We start from the raw sequence: 21252 nt of genomic DNA on the forward strand, positions 1-21252 counted from the left end.
TCCCCTTTTGGATCCACTCACCTCTCTGATCTCCAGAATGTGCTGAGCAATGCAATCCATACTTCAGTAATACTTTGTGTGGGGGGAAGAAAAATCATTTCCTTTTGTTTAACCCATGCATGCTTTGCATGGTCAATGCTAAGCAGAGGGAGCCCTGAGCCACCTGCTAATATTAAGGTGCTCTATTACCCAGGATCAGGTACAAAATCAACAGGAGTGACTCAAAAGTGTCTGGAGACAAAACATCCATTTTGTCACTTGCAGCTTCTCATTACACTTGTTAATATAAGAGGTGCTTGGAAGCTTGTTGATGAAGCCTTCAGTTCAAGGTTGTACCTGTAAACCACTTAGCTGCAGAGAATTTCAGACTTTTGCAGTTGTTTAACTCTGGTTACTTACCCCCTTAAATCTTGGGATCTGTTTACAGAGCTATCAAGGCAGAAGGTAGCCTGTAGAGAGAGGATGGTGGTGTTTTGTTTTTTTTAATATCAAGTGTGTTTACTATTCTTGCTTTCCTTCATTGATACACAGTGCACAGTAGGGCAGTGGAACTGCTATTTTGTTTGATTAGATGCGGACAGATATTTCAGGAGATCTTTAATTAAAATACACGTACAAAATATTGTATTTTATTTCACAGCTTTGCTTTAATTCTCTGAGGTTCTGTGAGGAAGTGTATAAACAGTGCAATCTCAGTAGACAGGTGTTTCCTGCAAAGCTTACTCCAGTTCCCCACAGCATGATAGCATCTGAACAATATGTTACACAAGTGAGGAACCTCACCTACTGCACACCTTTGCTGGCTGCCACAGCCTGTGGCCCAGGCTTGCCTGTAGAAACCATAGGAGCAGTACTACATAGTCTCACTGGAGTGAGTAGTGACTCTGAGTAGTGTTGGCCCCTTGAAGGTGAGCATTTGAAGAGGTGTTGCTTTTACTTCTTAGACTGTACATTCTAGGACTGCTTTTTCCTGGGTGTCCTTTGGCCAGCATAATGCTATCAGCAATAGGGCAGCAGTGATGCTCTGGGCTGATGCCAAAAATCACTGCTCAGTTTTGGAAGAATGATTGAGGATTTAGAATTATTCTTGTTCGGCTCACTTGCTTGTTTGTTAATGATGCTGTACTGCTATTTCACTTCTTCTTAAAGAATTAAAAACACTGGACTAGCTCTCAATAGAGATTAAGAACAGATCAGAGAGTCTCACCAGGGCTGTGTAGCATTATTTTTCTTTTTCTATACTACCAAATAGTGCAGCCCAGGCTGAACAGAGCTGTAGAGTCAGACAGTTACTAGTGTAGTGAGGACCTGATGTTCACACTATACAAATTTCCTAAAAGTTTACTTCAGACTATTGTTAATCCAGCCTTATGGTCTGTGACCCAGCTGCAATGGATCACTTATGTTCACCAAAAAAAGCAGTCTAGTTTGCACTCTCCTGATTTGAACTAAAAATGCTAATATAGCCACACAACGGTATCTGCTAGCTGGAGGTTGTTAATGAAGGACACAAGGTGTCCACAGGGTCCTGTGATAGTGTGAACACCCTTTAGGTGTTGTACAAGGGTATAGGGAAGTTAATTACTCCTGATTCTCCTTAAGAAATAGTGAGCACATTGCAGACAAGGTACTGTAATAAAGAGCTTTATGTCAGTGTGTCAGAAAGTCCCATCTCTCCCAGCAGTGCATCAAATATTGCATCAATACAATCAATACTGAAGGTGTCCAACTAGAACATGAGAGCAAATTACTACAGAGCTGTAGCATAAAATTCATGAACACACTCTTCAGTACCATACGGTGGCTTGCAAATATATATATATATATATAAAAGGTGATTAATTTTTACCAAAGAAGATTTTTTTTTCTGCAAATTTTGGTGGTTCCTTGCTGAAGATCCTCCATCTTCTAGGTAGCTAAAGCTATGCTAAGTGTGTCAAGCCTTTGTTTTTACATATACACAAATATGTTACTTCACTAGAACATACAGCTGAAAAACACCGAGTTGATTGTCAGAAGCCTTTAAACTCTCCCTCACTGACCTAAGTTGAAATAGCCTGTCCCAAACTGGATGCTGTAATTGGAAACCCTGAGTTCTTGATTAAAAGTGAGCTTCTGCTTTTTGTTCCTAGGAGGGTTGCTGGCAGCAAAGTTTACCAAAGGACTGGAAACTACAGGCTGGTGCTAGTAAGAAAGCCTTGTGTTCAATCTTAGGTAGCCCAGAGGGGAGAGAAGAAGGGCCAAAATCCCACAGTCATAGAGGTCTCTTAAGGGTTTGATCTTGATCTTTGTTTCATGTTGCCCTCCCCCATCTCTGGAAGAAACTGCACATTTCTGCTCTAGGATAGATTGCACATGCTGGAATTCTGCCCAGAGTTGGTGCAGCTTCAAAGGTTTTATCTTGGCTGTAGTACCCACATGCTCCTGCACATGTCCTCAGGGAAAAGAGCTGGAAACAGGCAAAAGAACAGTTGCAGAGTCCTCTATACCCCACTGGGATGATTCCTCAAAAGCTAGTCATGTAGGGAAATCCCTCTCTTCCTTCCCCATTTCCTGTTGGTCACCACAAAGCAGCCTACCCCTTGGCTTCTCTACAGGATCCATGATTTTAACAGGATGCCGTGCTCTTTCCTTTGCTGTTGAGAGTTCTCCCTCCAGATCCTGAGTTAGGGCTCCAGTACCTTTGCTTCAGCAAAGGTTGTTCAGGTGGTTCGAGGTCTCAGCAGAACCATGCTGGCCTACAAGCTTTAATTTGCATTAAAGATTCTTTTCTAATAGTATCAACTCGGTGGCCAGCAGCCTGTGGTATGGAAAAACTCTCTTGGGAGCACTCGTGAGAGAAGACTGAGGGCACAAACCTTCATCTGCAGCAGCTTCTTAAAATGATCTCGACTGTTGCAGCTGTCCAAAGAGCCCTGTAGATAAAATGCTGTTTCCCTTCACCCTGTTCTGTACACTGATACTGTACTTCAGTACTCTTTCAGGCTTAGCCATAAACACTTAATTTCAGCCCACTGCCTTATTTCTAGACGTGGGGTGCAGCACTTACCTCAGTCACACAGAAAACTGAGGACCAAGAACAGTATTTGACACAACACTGATGTATCAGCCTGTATATCTACACAGCAGGGTGTTACATTTCTATCTGCTCTGCAGGTGCAAGGTTCCAGGGCTTCTGCCTGCACAAAAGAGAAAATACCCAAGAAACCTGAGCATGCATGAATGAGTTGCTCTGGAATAATATTGGTCTTTCATCTCAAATAGCTTGGGTCAAGAGCAGTGCTGAGGTTACCTGTGAAGTTTCCTATAGCACTGAGGAAGGTTATTAGTTGGAAAAGGAAGTTGAGTTCCAAATCAGATACTACCTTTAACTCACAGGCCTGATCCTGCAAGCCTTACTCATGTCAGTGGCTGTCTCACTATCAGCAAGACTGGTCCAGCCAGCAGCTCTCACTAGATTGGGCCAAAAGCTTTTGTAAATAACTACATCTGGGCTGGGGAGGAAGAATACAGACACCACAAAACTAATTCATTTGACACAAGAAAGCAGTAATAAAAATGAGATAGTAAGTGAGTCTTGCCTTTAAGGTTACTGAATAGCTACTAAGTTAAAGGAGAGACTAGCGCTTTTGGTAGTAAATTGTGCCACACACTGCAGGCATCAGCAGCAGTTACTATGGACACAGCTTCTAAGAGTGAGACAGGCAGGAAGAGAGAGCTGGAACAAAGAAACAGTAGAGCTAAAAAAGGGTTAACTGGGGTTTTGAAAAGATCACTGTCTAAAAACCTTGTTTGGTATAGAGTCAGTAATCTTTGACATTCCGAAATTCTGGCATGCTCCAAATCCTCCTGGTGGGCTGGGTGCCCCGTTCCACATCCTCAGAGATGGTCTTGATGTCACTGATGAACGGGGAAATCCTGGACCGGGATTTAAATGTTGCTAAGGAAAGGCTGGATTTGTTCTTTGTGTTCCATTGCCTGGCAAGCTTCTTGGCCTCTTCCTCCTCTTTGATCTTCTCAGCAGCTTCCTGCAGGACAGAGCGGAAAAGCCGGGATACTTCCTGCACTTCTGGCTCATATTCAGTAACGAGTTGCCGGAATCTGAAAGCACAATCAAGGCACAGCTTTGATTAAAAACATCAAATTAGGGTTTCTGCCAAGTCACTGCGCTAGGTTTGGAGCTTGGATTCTTCCTGCAAAATATGATTCCCTGGACTGAAGGGAACAACAACAGGGAGGGGTCATGAATCTCTGCTCAAGGTCTCTAAAATCACAAGCGAGCCCGAGAATGCGAGGAAGTGATGAATCACCCTTTCTCATAAGCACAAGAAATAATAGGGAGCACTGAACAAAGCTGAAAGGTGACAAGTATGAAACAGCAGGAAGTGCTCTTTTCACACACTTCACTTGTTAAATCAGAACTCAGTGCTATTGATAGCTTATGAAACAAAATAATTAGATAAGTTTGTGGAAAATGTCCCCCTCACTGCTGATTAAACATGATTGTGTAAATAAAAATCCTTTCTCAAATAGCCACTGAACTGCTGCCTACCAGAAGCTAAGGATAAACCAGGGAAAGTCCCACTAGACTTCCCCTGTTTCCAGTTCTCATTTCCCATAGCATTACCGTGGAATTGCAGAAAAAAAAAATGCTAAGCTGAATTGTGCAGGTCCTGTATAAATAAGAGACTAGGTCTTGCTGAGGGTTAGCCCTTAACAGCAGTAAAAGATCTGCTGTACATTGCAAACATCCTTTCTGCCTTCTGAGGAGGCACCCCACTTCTGCTATGAAAGCACCAAAAATAAAGTTTTCACAATAAATACACTATTTTTGCAAAAACACAGGCTGATGAGTACATCAAAACTCGAAGTCTTTGCAACATTATTATTATTATACCAGATAAAGCACCTTCAAAGGACTTCTATTGTGGAGGTGAACTGAATGAATCATTCCATTAATTTGTCTCCCTATGTATTTTAAAGAGAAATGCTGGCATAGTTTGTTATATGGGCAATTGTGTACTCAAAAGGCTTCATCGTTGCCTCCAGTTTTAGGGGCTGTGTATCCTACTGCTGGATTGTGGCTCCCGAGCAGGTAGCAGCATGTCTCAGGCTATTACTAGACCAGTGACTGGCTCTGGGAACAAGAGAGAAAATGTGTGGTATGACAGCACGTTTACCCCCCATCTCTAACACTAATGCTGTGTGTTGCTCCCAACCAATCTAGCTGAAATAATTTTCTAAAATCAATGTAACTTTGCACCTTGATAGCTATCTGCCTGTTTGCATTCTCCTTAGCTATGGCAGCAAGAATAATTTTGTGAATTCTGCTTTTGCTGTTTGGATTTACCTCTGATTTTCAGGACCAACAAAAGAGCTACTTCATATACATCTGAGCATTCTGAGAAACAAACATAAAGCAATCCCACAGACTGTCTGCCACTCACCCAAAGAAAAGCCACTCTCCTTCAGATGGAGAAGGGAAAGGGAGGCCTTTTCTCTCCCTGAGTAGGGTGAACTAACTTTGCACCTTTACTAACACCCACATAGCTTCAGTACCAGCGCAGCTGTGTAAGGGACAGGCCACATAAGTCTAAAAAGGTGTGCATGCCACAAATATTTCTCAGCACAAGGGAAGGGCAGGTTATCAGGGGTTGAGGTCTAGTTAAACCAGTCTGTATATCAGAAAACAGATGATATTTGCTGCAGCCACCTACACAGAACTGAAGCCACCTTCCCCAGCTCTCAGTGAAAGCCAATCCATGTGCTGGATGATCCAGCAGTTTGCTTTTTGCACAAACCATGGTATAGATAAGAATAGTAAAACCTCTAGAATCAAGGAATATAGACACATCCTGGCAAACAAACTGCCAGCACACAGAACAGCACAAAGCTCACCTATATTCTAGCACAGGTTAATGCCCTTAAACTTTTGCATGGAATAGTTTCAAACCAGGCAACTGCACACCTGTATCTGGCAATCCCTCAGTGAGGTTTCCTTACTCATCAGGAAGGATACCCATCATCTTGTTTATGAAACCAGATTCTACAGGTAGCTGCCTGGCAATATATTATGCAAGCCACGCAGCCTTAGACGTGACTGTCAACAAAACTCACCTTGGGCCAGCACAGAAGCCTGGGGAGTGTATATATATTAGCACATAAGGAAGAGCACATTCCCCAGCCCAAGCTGTTTTAATCACAGTTCAAACAAATTTGTTCTTTAGATTGTGACCTTTCAGCTTTCCTTATAATGCCATCAGATTTTAAGAATTTGGCTGTGCTTGGCTGGTACTGGCACTGCTTTGTTTCAAAGCACTGTCACCTGCCTGTGTTCCTCTGTAGGTCCCCACTTCAGTAGGTTTCCTAAGTACAGCCTGAACTTTAAAGACCCATTTAAGCCGAGGGAAGTCCATGGACTTAAACAATATGCATATAGTTCAGTGTATTCCTGAGTGCCTGCCTGAACTGGGATCTCTAAGTAGATTTAGTTATTCAAGGAAAATGGGGGATACTTAGATGTAATAAATAGCTGCTGACTCCTGAATCTATATTTTGAGCAGGAATTCTGGTTGTATTGTAAAGCCATGAACAGCTTTGCTAAAGAAGACTACTTGAATCCCTGGGGACTGCAGAGCTCACATTAACTGCAACATTCATGGCACATCACCTCAAACTTAAGATCATAATTGTAAATATATCCATTTCTTATTTTAGTCATTGTCTCACATTCAAGCATACTAGGAAATTTACTTCAGCTATACATAATACTGAGAAATTAAAGCCCCTTAGCCTGTGGTATTAGTATAATCTTATGTCACCAAAATGGAGGTTAGCATTTTCATATTAGGGTTTTTTGTTAGTTTCTCTGTGGGCAGAGAAGGACAGGTACCCACTGTTTCACTTTTGCTAGAAATTAAACAGACCATAACTAGCTCTGATCATAGCTAAAGCTCTGAGTAAAGATAGCAGATGCCTTGCATTAGGAAGCTACTGGTCTACTCATTCAGTTTAATCATGGCCCCTAGGTACTAAGGACCTTGCCAAAATCACTGTCACTTCCTTCAGATGGCTCTAGGATTTAATTTTAAATTCAGTCAGTGATCTCCAGCCCAGTAACCTAAAGCTAAGTTATGAATAAAGTTTTTGCATTCAGGTGGATGAGGTGAGTGAGATTTTCCAGGTATCTGGTGGTATCTGCAGTGTACTTAAATACTTCCAGAATTTCAAGAGTCTCAAAGCAAAGTTTCTATTGACCCAAAATACAAAACAGGTAAACTGGATCTGAACCCCCTCTCATCTAAGAAGGACTCATTTCCTGCTTAAGAAACCGATTTATAGAAACTCTGCCTCTTAGTAGATGTGACTGTGGCCACAAAAAAAGGGCAATCTTGATAATCACTTAAACCTCTGGAAATTAGAGTGACGTCCCTGACAACTCATACAAAAATATTATGTTCTGTTTGAGCTTAGAATCTGACAAAGAGGGAGACCTTGCATGACACAAACAAAACAAATGCTGCTGTGTTATTTAAGAAAAGAGGGGTCAACTGTTCACATTTCCAACACATGAAGAAGGGATTATCAAATCAAACTTGTACACCTTAGTCTGAGACAAGCAAAACAGAGTTTTCTGTAGCAGTTGTGGTTTAGACATGGGACTCTGCCACAAGGACCACACATGCTAAAGTTTACATGAGTTCAAATAAGAAAGGCAAAACCCCACAGCCTAAACAAGCTCCTGGAAGAAAAGGCAAAGAGGATGATTATGGACAGGACAACTTCAGGCTTGAAAAGTCTCCAAGTTAAAAGGCACAGTGAGTTGGAAGCTATAGACAAGATAATGGAACTGCACATAGTGCTTTTCAACTTCTTTTTTCTTTTCCTTGTACTGATGCTACTGGCCCCTGTCTCACATACAGACTGCATATCAGAATAAACAAACCCTTGACAAAATCAGTTCTGCCATTTTTGTGGCTATGACATTCCCTTCTCAATCACAGAACGGAACCAACAAAGGTTATACAAGCCTCGTTTTTTTTAATATGGCTCTGCTAACTGTGCAAACTGAATAGCATGGAGCAAACAAAAACATGTCAGCTATTGAATTATTCCATAATAAAGTTTATGATAGGCTGTAGTAGAAATGTGTAAGAGGATTTTTAAGAGGATTTTTTTATCCTTTTGAATTATGCCAGCATAGAGCCCACCTGAGTGAATATGTTTATGTACTCTCAACAGTATGCTGAATCCTCAGCAACAGTGAACAGCCACTAGAAGCTGCACTGTCTTCACAAGTCACACATCTTGTGTTATCTGTTTAAGAAAAAAAGCAGCAGCAAGTTGCATATGACTCAGCTTAATAATCTCCTCTGAAGGAGATGATGAACCTTGGGGCCTCCCAACTCCTGAAACTGAAACCCAGGCTCATGGAAATAATTAGGCAGACAGGCCTTGCTCAGTGGCCCTGGGGATGGTGAAAATAACTCTGAACCCTAAGGGCTTTGTAGTGGTTTGTTTACAGCATAGCTTGGAGTGAAACAAATCCAAGGCAGGTGCTGCTCCCAGCAGAATTTCTGGAGAGAACTCAGCCACTAAATGATCCCAAATCTCTGGTTCAACCACCATGGCAGCTTTTGCAACAGCCAGAGCCCTGTGCCAGCTTGCTTCCAAGGTTCAGCCTGGGCAGGATGGGAGCCAGAGTGGTAGCTTTGACATCCTTTCCTGACCACCCCCACTGTAAGACAGAAGGCCAACAAGTGCAGCCCTCTGAGAGTTGCAGTTGAAGAGCTGTAGATTCATTTGTTCAAAGAAAACAGGTGCCAGCTTACGCTGTGAGAGTCTACAGGGCGCTGAGCATCCCATTGCACATGGTCTGCCAGGACTGTCATCTTTGTAATTGCAAATGAAGAACATGTTGGAACAGGGTAAGTGGATTATAAAGGCCCATTTCACAACTTTGCCTTGGCTAAGAGGACTTTGGAGTCACTACTTCTCACTTGCACTGTGCTAAGTGAGAGGGTTTAACTTAAAAGAGTTCCACCACCACTCCTCAAAGGAAGAGTCAGCTCCCTCCATTCCAGTTTGGGTGCCATAGCAGAATTAGATCTATTTCTGAAGGCATTCTTACAGAAAGGTACCCAGCTGGCCAGCAGCAATCCTATGTCTAGCACGTGAAAGGCTGGACAGCAAGTCCAACAGGATGGATTTACTTCATTGTAGAAGGCAGAAGCACCACGTTACTCTTAAAGCCAACTGCATGTCCTACCTACATTCTACTCCATGCCAAAAATGTGGAGGGAGGGGAAGGGAGGAAGAAGTATATAATCCCCTGTTTCTGTGGGAATCCCTGGTTCACAGGCTGGAAAATACAATAGTACCTTTTGGCTAGTCTGGACCCTGGAGACAAGTGCCTCAATAGACCTGCTGGACAGCTTAAATCTAGAAAGGAAGGCTCAAATGAGAGTGGATAAACCCCAAAGCAGATTATTCAGAGGCTGTTCAATCTCCACCCTCAGAGATACTCAATAGTGAACCTGACTGAACTTGGAAGCTGGCCCTACTCTGAGTAGGAGGCTGAAGCACATGCCTCCAGAGGTCCCTTTAAAGATCAATTATCCTAAGATTCTAAAGACTGAAGCAGAAGTCTTCACACTACTGAGATGGTAACTCAAGCAAGATAAAGCTTCTCTGGCTGCTCAAGAGTACTCAAAGCACTCCTGCATAAAATACTCAAGTCAGTCTGAGGGAAAAGGCATTCAATAACTTCTTGGAGGAAATTATACCATCTGAAACTGACTTAACACATTAGATTTCACTTCTTCCACAAAGACACTGTCCCAGCATGACTTAAGATAGAAGATACCAAGTTTTTGGTCCTAACAGCTCTCCTTCCTTTCTCACTATCACAGAGAGGGGGGAAAGGAAAGCTTTGTCCTATCCGATATTTTACTGTACCTGAGTATGGCAGCCCCACAGTAGGAAGGATGTATTTTGGTACACATATCCTCCAGCTGCAGCCTTTCTCCTGGGCTGATGTCATAGCTCTGCTTTGGGTAGCTGACCAGCCAGCCGTAATCCACCCCAGTCTTGATCTTGCGGTATTCGTTCTCCCGTTCTCGCTGCAGCTTCTCTGCCTGCTTGGTCTGCCAGTTCAGCTCCATCATTAGTGTCTCAACCACCATTTCTGTGGGGGTCCTCTGGGAAAAGCGAGTTGGGGGCTCGTTCCACCCGAACCAGGATGCCAGTGACATAGTGTTCCGTGTGTCTTCATTCAGAGTGGATTGAGGGGAGGGATGGAGAGAAAAAGAAAAGAGGCATCATCAGCACACCTCAGCTGAGAACATTCTCCTCCACACACCCAACTCTGATGCTCACCAAAGTGCTACTGGATTAGCCACTTAGAATTAATCTGTGCTGAGCACCTCCAGGAATCTCTCCCAGAGCCAACTTGTGCAGAGGGCAATACAAAAGGTGAAAAGACTCAGTTTCCCTTGAACTTCCAGTCACCACATAATTTAAATGACAGTCACAATAGTTACATCTCAAGTCAAGTTATATAAGGATGCTTTGCTCCCTCTAGGCTTGACTGAGGAAGTATTCTGCCCACACAGAAGAGCTGAGGCTATGGCTCACCTGTCTGAACCCTCGTGGGAGGGCATGACCTTGCAGCAACCCTACATGCAAAAACTCAACACATGGAGTCAAACTATTGCTGGGAGACATGTTCTAAGCAGCAGGGGATCCTCAGGGAGAAGGGCAGAATAGATAACCTGCTGAGGTTGGTTGATCCTGGCTGGACACCAAGTGTCCACCAAACTGGTTTAGCATTCCCTCTTCTCATCAGGACAGAGGAGAGAAAATACAACAAAAAGCTCCAGGGTTGAGATAAGGGCAGGGAGATCGTTCAGCAATTATTGTTGTGGGCAAAAAAGATTGGGGAAATTAGTTTATTACCAATCAAAATCAGAGTACAATGATGAGAACTGAAAACAAACCTTAAAATAACTTTCTTTCCCTCCCTTCTTCTCAGGCTCAATTTCACTCCCAAATTCTCTACCTCCTCCCATCCAGCATGGAACAGGGGAGCAGGGAATGGGGTTTGCAGCCAGTGCATCACATGTTGTTTCTGCCCCTCCTTCCTTCTTGGGGAAAGGACTCCTCACACACTTCTCTGCTCCAAAGGGGGGTCTGTCCAACTGGGAGACAAACCTTCATGAACTTCTCCAAAATGAGTCCTTCCCACAGGCTGGAATTCTTCACTAACTGCTCCAGCATGAGTCTCTTCCACAGGCTGCAGTCCTTTAGGAACAGATTGCTCCAGTGTTGGACCCTCACAGGGCCACAGATCCTGCCAGCAAACCTGCTCCAATATGAACTCCTGTCTCCTTGGGGCCACAGGTCCAGCCAGGAGCCTGCTCCAGCATGAGTGGAGGCCTGGTTGGTACCAGCTGTACCTAAACTGTGACCCACAGCTTCCCCTGTGGGCTGGAGGTAGATATCTGCTCTACTGGGGACCTCCACTAGCTGCAGCAAGTTGCATATGCCTTGACTTAATACTCTTTTCTGAAAGAATATTGACACCTTCCACTCTCCTTCACTGACCTCGGTGTCTGCAGAGTCATTTCATTTATTCTCACTTCTCTCTTCTGACTGCTGCTGGTGTTGTGCAGGTTGTTGGCTTTTCCCCCCCCTTTCTAAATATGGGATCCCAGAGGTGCTACCACCAGCCTTGGCCAGCAGCAGGTCAGGCTTGGAGTCAGCTGGCCTTGGCTCTGCTGGACAGAGGAGAAGCTTCTAGCAGCTTCTCACAGAAGCCACCCACACTATCAAAAACTCACCACACAAACCCAATACACCTGGGTAGGTTTGTTGCTGCTGCTGCTGTAAAACGAGTGGTAGAGCTCACCTGTACTTAGGTAGTACTGGCAGTAGCAATAGCTGCATCCAGGCCAGGCAGAGATTTAGCCTCTATTTAGCAAATGTGCTGCTACATGCAGATGGGGAGCCTACACCATATTCTACAAGCTGAGGTCCAGCTACCAGCTCTGCTGGAAGCACACACCTTGGGCACACCAGTGCTGAGGGAACTGAAGCTGAGCTGAGCAGAAAGGGGCTACATACCAAGTTTTAAACTGTTATTGCTGTTAAGTGAGAGGTTTCTGCTTCTGGGGAGTTACCCAGCACTGAGAAGGCAGAACAAACTGTACCAATCAGCTCAGCAAAAGATGGGATTAACTCCCCCCACCCAGCCAATCCCTTCATGTAGTCACTTGAAGAGGACAATGCATGGAACAAAGTTATTAACTATTGTATTTGTATTTAAACACAATGGAGTCCAAAGCAGGCACCAGGGACCTGCAGAGGAGCAAAACAGCATCTGTTTCTTCACACAGCACAGTTACGTGCCTTGTAGCTCCCTCCCATTAGCCCCCAGGGAGAAGGGATGGCTGCAGCTGGGATTACCAAAAGGCTACTCCTGGCAGCATCCCAATCAGGATATAGTATCAAAAGTTAACATGAGGGCAATGGATTAAACAGGCTGATTCTGCAGGGCCTGAGCAAATCCTCGCTACTGAGATACAGACACAAAGGCAGACACAGAAGAGAGAAAAATACTCTTCTGATTCCAGCTGCCATATTGGGGCCTTAGAGACTTAGGTGACAATGCAGATCACCAAAAGCTCATAACTACCCAATATTCCCACCAGAGGGAAGAGCCATGAGCTCCCAGACTCCCTAGAAGAGCAATAGTTGATAGGATTCTGCCTTCCATGCCTGGAAAAACAAAACCATCTGTACCAGGTGAGGAGGGTGCCTCAATTGCTTTCATACCTTTAATGTATGCCATGTTATCTTTCAAAAATGTTCATATTATGTAAATACATCACACCACTAAAGGAAAGCAGTGCAAAAACCATAGACAGTCTGTAAAGTGTCCCAAGTTTGAAACAATTTCAAGGTCTAATGCTGAGGTTTTTCTAGAATCAGGAACTTTGCCAAGCTGCAGTGAAGGACTAGTTTCTCTAGTTCTACACCCTGCCTCTCCCAGCAAGCAATACCAGTATCTTCAGAAGGAAGATATCAGAGGGGTGAAAACTTCTGCAGGACATAGATCTAGCTACCTAGATGTGTGAGGCTGCAGGTACCCTTCTGAGACTACAGACATAAACACCTTTGCTAGTTTACAGTGGCTGTACAAGAGGGATTACTGTAGTGGCTGTTTTCACCCCAGAATATCAGCTATGATGATCCTTAGGATAGCAGCTGCTGTCAGCAGATGCTGGAAATAATCCTGCTCATATCTCATGTCTGTGCTCTGCAGGGGGAGGAGCAGCAGATCCTTTCCTTTCCTTTCGTTGCCAGGGTTACTCCAACTAACAGCTCTCAGATCACCCACAGCACTCAGCCCCTGACTTACCTGCCCAAGACACGTGAATGAACTCAGGCTGGGACTGATGTGCTGACAGCTTCAGCTCCATAATCCTATTATCCCAACATGTGCCTGGATCTCACTACATGGTGGCCTTCACTCACCATTACATATTATAAAGGATGAAGATCCTTAAAACTTAACTTTTCCCTTGGTCTTATCACCCCTTACATATTGCGCTGGTGAGACCTGCTAGCAAAAGTGAGCAGCAGAGCAGCCCAGGACCTGTTGTCAATGACATAAAAAGTCTGCTTCTTCTTTTCAGCTTTAGTGACAACAGCACTTTTTCATAAGCTTTTACTGATACCCAACCAATTAAGGTATTGTTATTATTTCCATTTGCACCTTCATCTGATGAAGGCGAGCTAGTCAGTCTCTATTTTCCCAGCAAAGGGTTAACTTCCTTTGCACTTATTGTGGCTCTGACCTGGTCTCACCCTGGTTTAACTGTGCTGACTTCAGTGGGATGAGAGGTAAATGGCTATAAAGCACTGTAACTGTGGAGCTCAGGAATGGCCTTCCAGCTCTTCCTAGATCACCAGCTGTTTCATTACAAGAGAAGCAAGAAGGGACTTTTGTGGTCAGAACTGGGGAAGACAGCAAGGAGACCTGGGCTGTAATTCAACCTGCAGTGGCTTTCGTGTGGCCTTGGCCTGTTCTTACTGCCTTTGTGTTTTCATCTCACAGGTCTTCCTCAAAGCAACTAATTCTGCATGAGGAGAACCATTTTACTGAGCACCAGTATTTGCAGAGGCAAATCACTTAGAAAAATATTTTGGATTACTGGTCTGATCAAGACCTGCTGAACCTGAGATTAGCCCAGTCCCAGAGGTTTCATAAAGCACTGGTAAGAGGCAGATTTGCTTTCAATATGGGAACATGGACACTGTTCTGACTCTGAATGGGGCTTTCACTTGTTTCTCATACATTATTGAAAAAATCTGCTTCCACAAAAGAAGAGTATAAAATGGGGAGAGCACCTCACCTGTAGTTGAAATGGCCTCTTCTCAAATGCCATAAAATCCCCTACAAGCATTTCATGCACACTGGCAGCTTGTGGTGGCTGTTCCTAAGGAACTCTTGTTTCTATGAGCTTGTTTCCTTCCCCATCTCTCATCCATCATCTCCTCTTTTTCAGAGCTGGAAATCGGCCACCTCTATTTAGCAGGCTTGACAAGCCACCATTCTTCCCACTGCTGGTCTTTGCAGCCTCCAGAAGCTACCGTAGGCTCCATTAATTGTAGCAGCTGTTTTTAATTTGGAGTTCACATGCAGGCTAATCATTAAATGGAAAGACTCAAAGGACTGTCAGCAGGATGTGGGCAACTCAAGGAAGGCAAAAGTTTAAGCCTGACCTTCTTACTGCGGGAAAGGGCAAATTTACACTTTGCAAGCTTTCACATTAAAATTATTGAAAGAAAGAGGCATTGCCCTGGCTGAATACAGATCTTTAGTCCAATTAGTCAATTTTCTGATTCCTTGTAAGAGGCTATCCTGGGAGTTGCTATAATCCAGTTGATGAGCTACTTGGGTGTTATTCAAGCGAAATCTCAGAGTGGTTTATATAAATTCTACTCCAGAAAGAAATCTGGGTTTCAAGATTTTTGCTTCATTGACTCTAGACTTTTGTCTAGAAGACAAACCTTCTCCTCACACTGTAGACTGCACTAACACCTCATGGAGCTTTAAGCATACATTTACCTTAGCTTTGTTAAATTCTGGAATACCTCACTTGTCCCTCTCACACTGCCTCTGAGGATTTTCTTTAATTCTAAGGCATTTTAATGTAGAACTTTCCTGTTAGATTTAATTCTACAGGGTTTTGCCTCTCTCTAAATCTCCTTTTTGTTCACCACATTGTCAGCCTTTTTTTCAAGTATTCCATAGCTTTCTCCATTTTCTTCTCACAGCACATTCTGGATAATTTCACCTTATCCTCCAATTTTTTTATCTTCTCCCATAGATCTTCATGCAATTTCCTCTTCTTGCTCCAGAGAATGAAAAAACCCAAACCAAACATCCTCACAAACTTCACATAACTATTTGTTTTTAACCTTCCTAAAACAGGATTTCACCCTTTCCTAACTCTTGTACTAACACAGGGAATATGTTTCCATAACTCACTTTCCAGCTGCTCTTTGGCCAGAAGAAGGCTGTTCGTATCACCTGACAGACATCAGCCTCCTTCAGGCTCTTGCAGGCTACATCACTACTTGCTAAGACTTGCTGCAACAGGGCTGATTTCTGGTAAACCACAAGTCAGTCAGCAGGACCTGTTTGCCTTGTAGAAGATGAACTTCTGAGAATAAAACATCCCATTTCTATTGATTCTTTTCCTGGTTTCCAGCTTCCAATACCTGCCAGGAAAGGAAAGGAGTAGGCAAGGGGTGGGAAATGTGCATTTGTGGGGAAAAAGGAAAAAAAATGTTAATACAGCTGGATTCTCTGTCAAGGCATGTCTTCTCTTTGACAAGTCTCCTGTGGTTTGCCTTCACAGCCTGTCAGTCCAGGAGGGTATGGCAGTTGTGTCAGAGCAGAAGGAGAAAAGTCTTAAGGGGCTGGACGAGCAGAATCCTAATCCAAATTCCAGTGATGTTAATGGAAATGCTGTCATTCAGATGGCTATAGATAGAGTCCCTGGAAATCCACTGTCATCAAAGCAATCCATACTGACCAGCTGGGCTGAGGAGCTGGGAATTGCCTTTCCTGCCTTCTGTGGGTGTATTTCCTTACAATGGCAGTCACAGTACAGAGAGACAGAATTTGTTAATGCAAGATACCCACTCAACATTTTTCCACATCTACCAGATCAGAGGGTAACAAACAAGGAAAAATCTTTCTAAAAGAAATGGACCAGCCTCCATCCCCAAACTGTGTTCTTATTGTACTTTTTTTAAAGACATGCAATCATGGGGAAAATAGATAATGTGTCACTGCAGAGCTTCTTAAACATTTTTTTTTAATTTGCTTCTTTACTAAAGTTTAGATTACATTACCCTGAAAAGTCCAGTGTCCTTTGGATAGCAAAGGGTATCCAGTATCTCCCTGGTCTGCAGCTCACAGGTAAATCAAAGCCAGTTTGGCTAAACCCATCACTGAATTCTGTATATGCCAACTGATGCAACGTTTACTTCTCAAGCAGAATTTGTGGTCATGGCTATGTTGCTAGCTATACTTGCATGAACTAGCATTAAGTAGCAACAGCATCATAGATGAACCCCAAATTCTGTTTCTCCTGTGATTAACATATTTTTTGTTCCAAAGGAAAAGTCATAGCAAGTTCTAATTAAGAAGCTGCTCCAAACATCTTCCCACTTTTATTTACATAGTCCATCATAGCTTTGTAAGTAATCCCTGTGCCATGTTCTTCACCACTTTTCTGCAGTTACTTACCATTTTCACCTCCTAAGAGGGAGACTTTTATCTTGCCAAGGCCCAAGGAGCCCTAATTTCTATCTGTCTGGAATCATCCTTCTTGTTTGGTGACACTATGGTGTTTGCAGCTACTTGCCAAGTAATTGTAATCTCAATGGTAATTATTATAAATCCCTCTTGGGAACCCACATCTGTCTCCCCAAGTTGCTACAAGGCAATTAACACGCAAAAAAAGGAGTAGATAGAGCTTTTAAATCAAGAAACTTTAAAGCGATGCAAATACCATTATATTAATACAGCAGCATTCTTATTCTGACCTGCAGAATAAAAAGAACTCCTGGGGTCTGCTTATACCCAACAGCAGAGAACCTGTGTCTTGCTTGATGAGCATACCAATCATCTTGTTGTGCTGGACACAAGCAATTTCTGGACAGTAGGTTTTCACAGTAGTTAAAATATACACAGGGAGATGACCCTGCTAGAAGTAACAAGGAGCTCTGAATAAGGGAAGTAGAGCCAACACTTGAAATGAAACCCTTCTTGCCAAGTCTTGATGGCTGCAGGTGTGTAAGGACAGCCCAGTGTGACAGGGCAGTGTGGCACCCAGCAGCACCCAGGGAACTCCTGCCTGCCCCTCGCAGGGCAGAGCCTGCTGCAGGCTGACAGCTCCTGCTGCAGCCCCAGACTGATGCTGAATGACAAGCACTCCCAAAAACCTGTGAGAAGCAGGCTTGGCATACAGTTTGACTGCTGTATTGGGTTTTCTCCAGCAGACTTTGCATTCTCAGCGTTATAGAAATGGGCTGGCTCTTCCTTTGGTATGATGGCCACAGAGAGTGAGAAGTCACTTCACCCACTTGTGAATGTGCAGAACTGTAAAAATTACTGTTAGGCAACAGAGGGACAGTCCGAGCATATCACAAGGTGCTGCAAGAAAAATAGAAACACAAGTGGCAGCATTTCTACCAAACGAAAGCTTGGGTGGCTTGTGGAAAATACCACAATGGTTATGGTATACATGGGTATGTCAGGTTTCCTACAGGTAGCTGCCCTCAAAAGATTTTATTGGAATTAAATTCTTTAAAATTGATAATACATGATATATATTGCTTTCACCTCCCCAGAACTTGTGTAGCTTGTAATGCATTCTTAGAGCCTCAATCTTAGAAAATGAGTCTATTGCAAGAAGGGTAAAGAAACAATACTTCAGCATGAACTGGGCTCCAAACTCAGGTACAAATGAGAGAGGTATTTTTCAATCACTAATCAACACCTAAGGAGAAAAATGTAGTTGATCTAACTGGTAGAGCTTCATGATCTACAGGAGAGCTGCACTAATCTAAAACAGATTTGCCTCACTGAAATAAATAAAAGAGCTGTGTTGATTAACTCCAGATGAAAATCCAGTCTATCAATCTTAAAGAAAAAGTGAAGGGCCTAATACCCTCAAGTTCTACTAATGACTGGGGCTGTCTTCAGAAGATAATCTTTGTGTTATCTGAGGCAGCAAAAGGGTGGGTGCTACTCAAATCTGCTTATGAAACAGAGTACATTTTACAGTTTGTCTACTTATCAGAGCAAATGAGTTCCATCTGCTGAGAAACAGGACCATTTTCATGCCAAATTCCCACTCATGCTTTAAACAATATTTTCTAATAGCAACCATAAAAATGCTCTATCATATACAAGTTACACTGGACTGTTACCTAAACCTACTCAAGCCAGTAAGTTAATCCCCACTGACTTGCTTTAATCTATTATCAAAACTCCTATATTTTGCTCAGGTACAGCTGGCTTGCTGTGGTGGCTTAAACACACCCTCAATTCTGCATCTTACTTTGATCTCTGCAGACTACAAAGTTGGGTTTTCAGCCAGGACAGAGGCACCTGAATTATTCTTCACCATGCATTCAGCCATGTAAATGAGAGTTCAAAGGACAAAACAGACACAGAGCTTTCCTGTTATTGAAACTACTCTGCCACCAAAAAAACCTATTGCTGCCATAAAGAAGCAATAGCATCTGATGGAAGGCTCTGACACAGATGGCTTTCAAAAGTAAAAGCTGGAGAGATCCCCAGCTCATCCTTCTCTATACTACTCTCATTGTAACTACAAAGCATTATTAAGGCATAATAGCCATAAAAACTGGAGTTTCTAATACTGTAATTCACAGAAGATATTTGTATCTATAGAATTATATAAAATAAGAGTTTGGAACTCAGACTAGAAGCATGTTTCACCTGTTGTCAGGTCCACTGAAGTATTTTTTATTAATACATTGTGGCAAGGACCAGGCTAAGCGCTGTGTAAATGCATGGGGGAGATTTGTGCTCTCCATCCAGACTGAGGACTGATTCTGCTGTGAAAGCAGCAGAAGCTCATTGCATCGTAAGGTAAGAATGCATTTTAACTGATGCCTGTACATTTCTGTTTAGTACAGCGCCTTAGTTACAGTATCTATCAGAAAGAGTATTTACTGGAGATTCCGAAGTCTCACTCCACCTCAATTCACTGCAGAACGACTATCCTATGTGGGCATTTTCCTTGTACTGGAGAGTACTAGGACCAGTGTTAAAAGTTTGGTCCTTGTGACAGGAGTTACTTAAAAATTCATGTTCTTTCAAAATTACCACCCAAAAGCAGAATGCTAAGCTCTGAGTTTGAAAATTTAAGCCTCTCGTTGTAGAGATCACATACAGCAAAGGAAGCAGCTGCCAGGGCTCTGTGAAAGCTCATGCTCTCATTCTTCCTGCAGTAGCCGTACAACCCACCCACAGAGAGCAGCCATGAAGAGTGCTGTCCCAAGACATATTTTAATTTATGCGCTAGCATTAAGAAAGGTGCAGTGTAGCCCATTATCAGTTACACTGCCAGAACTCCAAAGCTATCTGACTGACCTTACTGGTACCACGCTGGGGTTACCACACATTGGACTTCCACACTGGAAGACCTTATCAGGACAGGTGTCTAATAGGAGAGATCTTAAACAAGAGTGGCACAAGCACAAGGCTACATGAGCCACGCTTTCCTCCTGAGCTGCTCGTTTTTACATAACAAGTTCCACAGAGCCAATCCACGCAGGTAGCCCCACGGTTCATGTCCGACCCCAGCCTGGGAGAGCGGTCGGAGGACCCCAACCCCCTGCCCTGCCCTGCCCACCCAGCCCACCTCACCTTGGGCAGCAGCGTTCCCGCTGCTCGCACGGACAGACGGACCCAGGGCGAACGGAGAAGGTACCAGAGAGAGGACACGGCTTGGAGTCAAGCCCTGAACTGGCATAGCAAGATTAAGCCCCCGTCGGGGCATGGATTAGCCCTGGTGACGAGGGGTAACAGCTGGGCTTACAGCAAGGCTCCCGAGCTATTAGGGCTTGGTCCAATACTTCAGAGACACAGCTTCCCCTCAAAACCCTGTCGCTTGGTCCAATACTTCAGAGACACAGATACCCCTCAAAAAATAGTCACTTGGACCAATACTTCAGAGACACAGCTTCCCCACAAAACCCTGTCACTTGGTCCAATACTTCTAGGAGACACAGCTACCCCTCAAACTTCTGTCGCCTCTCGATTTAGGCGGACTTTGGTACCTGTTAAAAAACCTCTTCAAAACCCGAGAACTTTGTGGGGATTTTTAACCCGCAACTGAGCCGATGCTTAGAGGAAATGAACGTCATTCACAGAACTCCCGACTTTCTGAAGTCGCTAAAGCAGAGTCGCTGTCCCACCCCCTCCGACTGCCCCTTGCAGCCGTCGCTCACCCCGGCTCCCCGGGCTGCCGCCGCCTGTAACGGGGCCGCCCCGGCGGAGGGCGGGCAGCGTGCGGCCGCCGCTCCCTCACGGAACCTCTCGGCCGCCAAGGCTCGAGAAACACAGTGGTCCCTTCCGCTTGGAACCACCTCCGTCCCACCGGGCGCTTCAGGATCCACGGCACTCCGCCCGCCGCCGGCAGCGTCCCCTCCTCCTTACCGCACTCACCCGCTCCCGTCCCGCCGCCGAAGGCTGAGGCCGGGGCAGCGCCGGCTCCACACCGCCCCTCCGCACAAGTTGAGCGGAGCCGCCGCGGGCCGCTCGCTGCCGACGGCTTCAGGCGGACTGGGGCGCCCCTGCCGCTCCCCCGCCGGCAGCCGCTGTTGCCATAGCGACTGCGCCAAACCCACTCGGCCCAGCGGCGGTAGCTCCCAGGGACCGCCCGCCAGGCACCGGCCCCGGGCCTCGAACCCCCGAGCCTCGAACCGCCGCTGGGACCGACCTCGGTTCATGGAGCGCCGCGGAGATGGTCAGTGCACTGGAGCACCTCTCCTACCCGGACAGGCTGAAAGAATTGGGGTTGTGCAGCCTGGAGAAAGAGGAGGCTTCGAGAAGAGCTTAGAGCGGCCCTCCAGTACCTTGAAGGGGCTACAGGAAAGCTGGAAAGGGACTTCTCACTAGGGCATGTAGTGATAGGA

General features: G+C 44.5%; 1 protein-coding gene across 3 annotated transcripts; it reads right to left on the bottom strand.

Moving 5' to 3' along the window:
* Positions 1-636: 636 nt before the first annotated feature.
* On the bottom strand, positions 637-20895 carry RD3 (retinal degeneration 3, GUCY2D regulator). 3 transcript variants are annotated; one of them, XM_030448356.1, is made up of 3 exons: positions 20783-20895; positions 9958-10267; positions 637-4101 (listed from the first exon to the last, which is right to left on the bottom strand). In XM_030448356.1, exons 2-3 carry the CDS (start codon positions 10251-10253, stop codon positions 3804-3806), a joined length of 594 nt encoding a protein of 197 aa, XP_030304216.1. In that variant the 5' UTR covers positions 10254-10267; positions 20783-20895; the 3' UTR covers positions 637-3803. The 3 variants fall into 3 exon arrangements, with proteins under 3 accessions (XP_030304216.1, XP_030304217.1, XP_030304218.1); XM_030448357.1 differs by having other exon boundaries at positions 3554-4101; positions 20774-20875; XM_030448358.1 differs by lacking the exon at positions 20783-20895 and adding an exon at positions 20566-20639 and having other exon boundaries at positions 3554-4101.
* Between the last annotated feature and the right edge of the window lie 357 nt (positions 20896-21252).

Source organism: Calypte anna, chromosome 3 (genome assembly GCF_003957555.1).
Source record: "Calypte anna isolate BGI_N300 chromosome 3, bCalAnn1_v1.p, whole genome shotgun sequence".
In the NCBI taxonomy this organism is placed as follows: domain Eukaryota; kingdom Metazoa; phylum Chordata; class Aves; order Apodiformes; family Trochilidae; genus Calypte; species Calypte anna.

Coding starts and splice junctions, on each gene's coding strand:
- RD3 (XM_030448356.1), bottom strand. CDS start 10,253: ATGTCACTGGCATCCTGGTTCGGGTGGAACGAGCCCCCAACTCGCTTT. Junction 4,102..9,957: donor TGTGGGGCTGCCATACTCAG/GTACAGTAAAAT, acceptor TTGTGCTTTCAG/ATTCCGGCAACTCGTTACTG.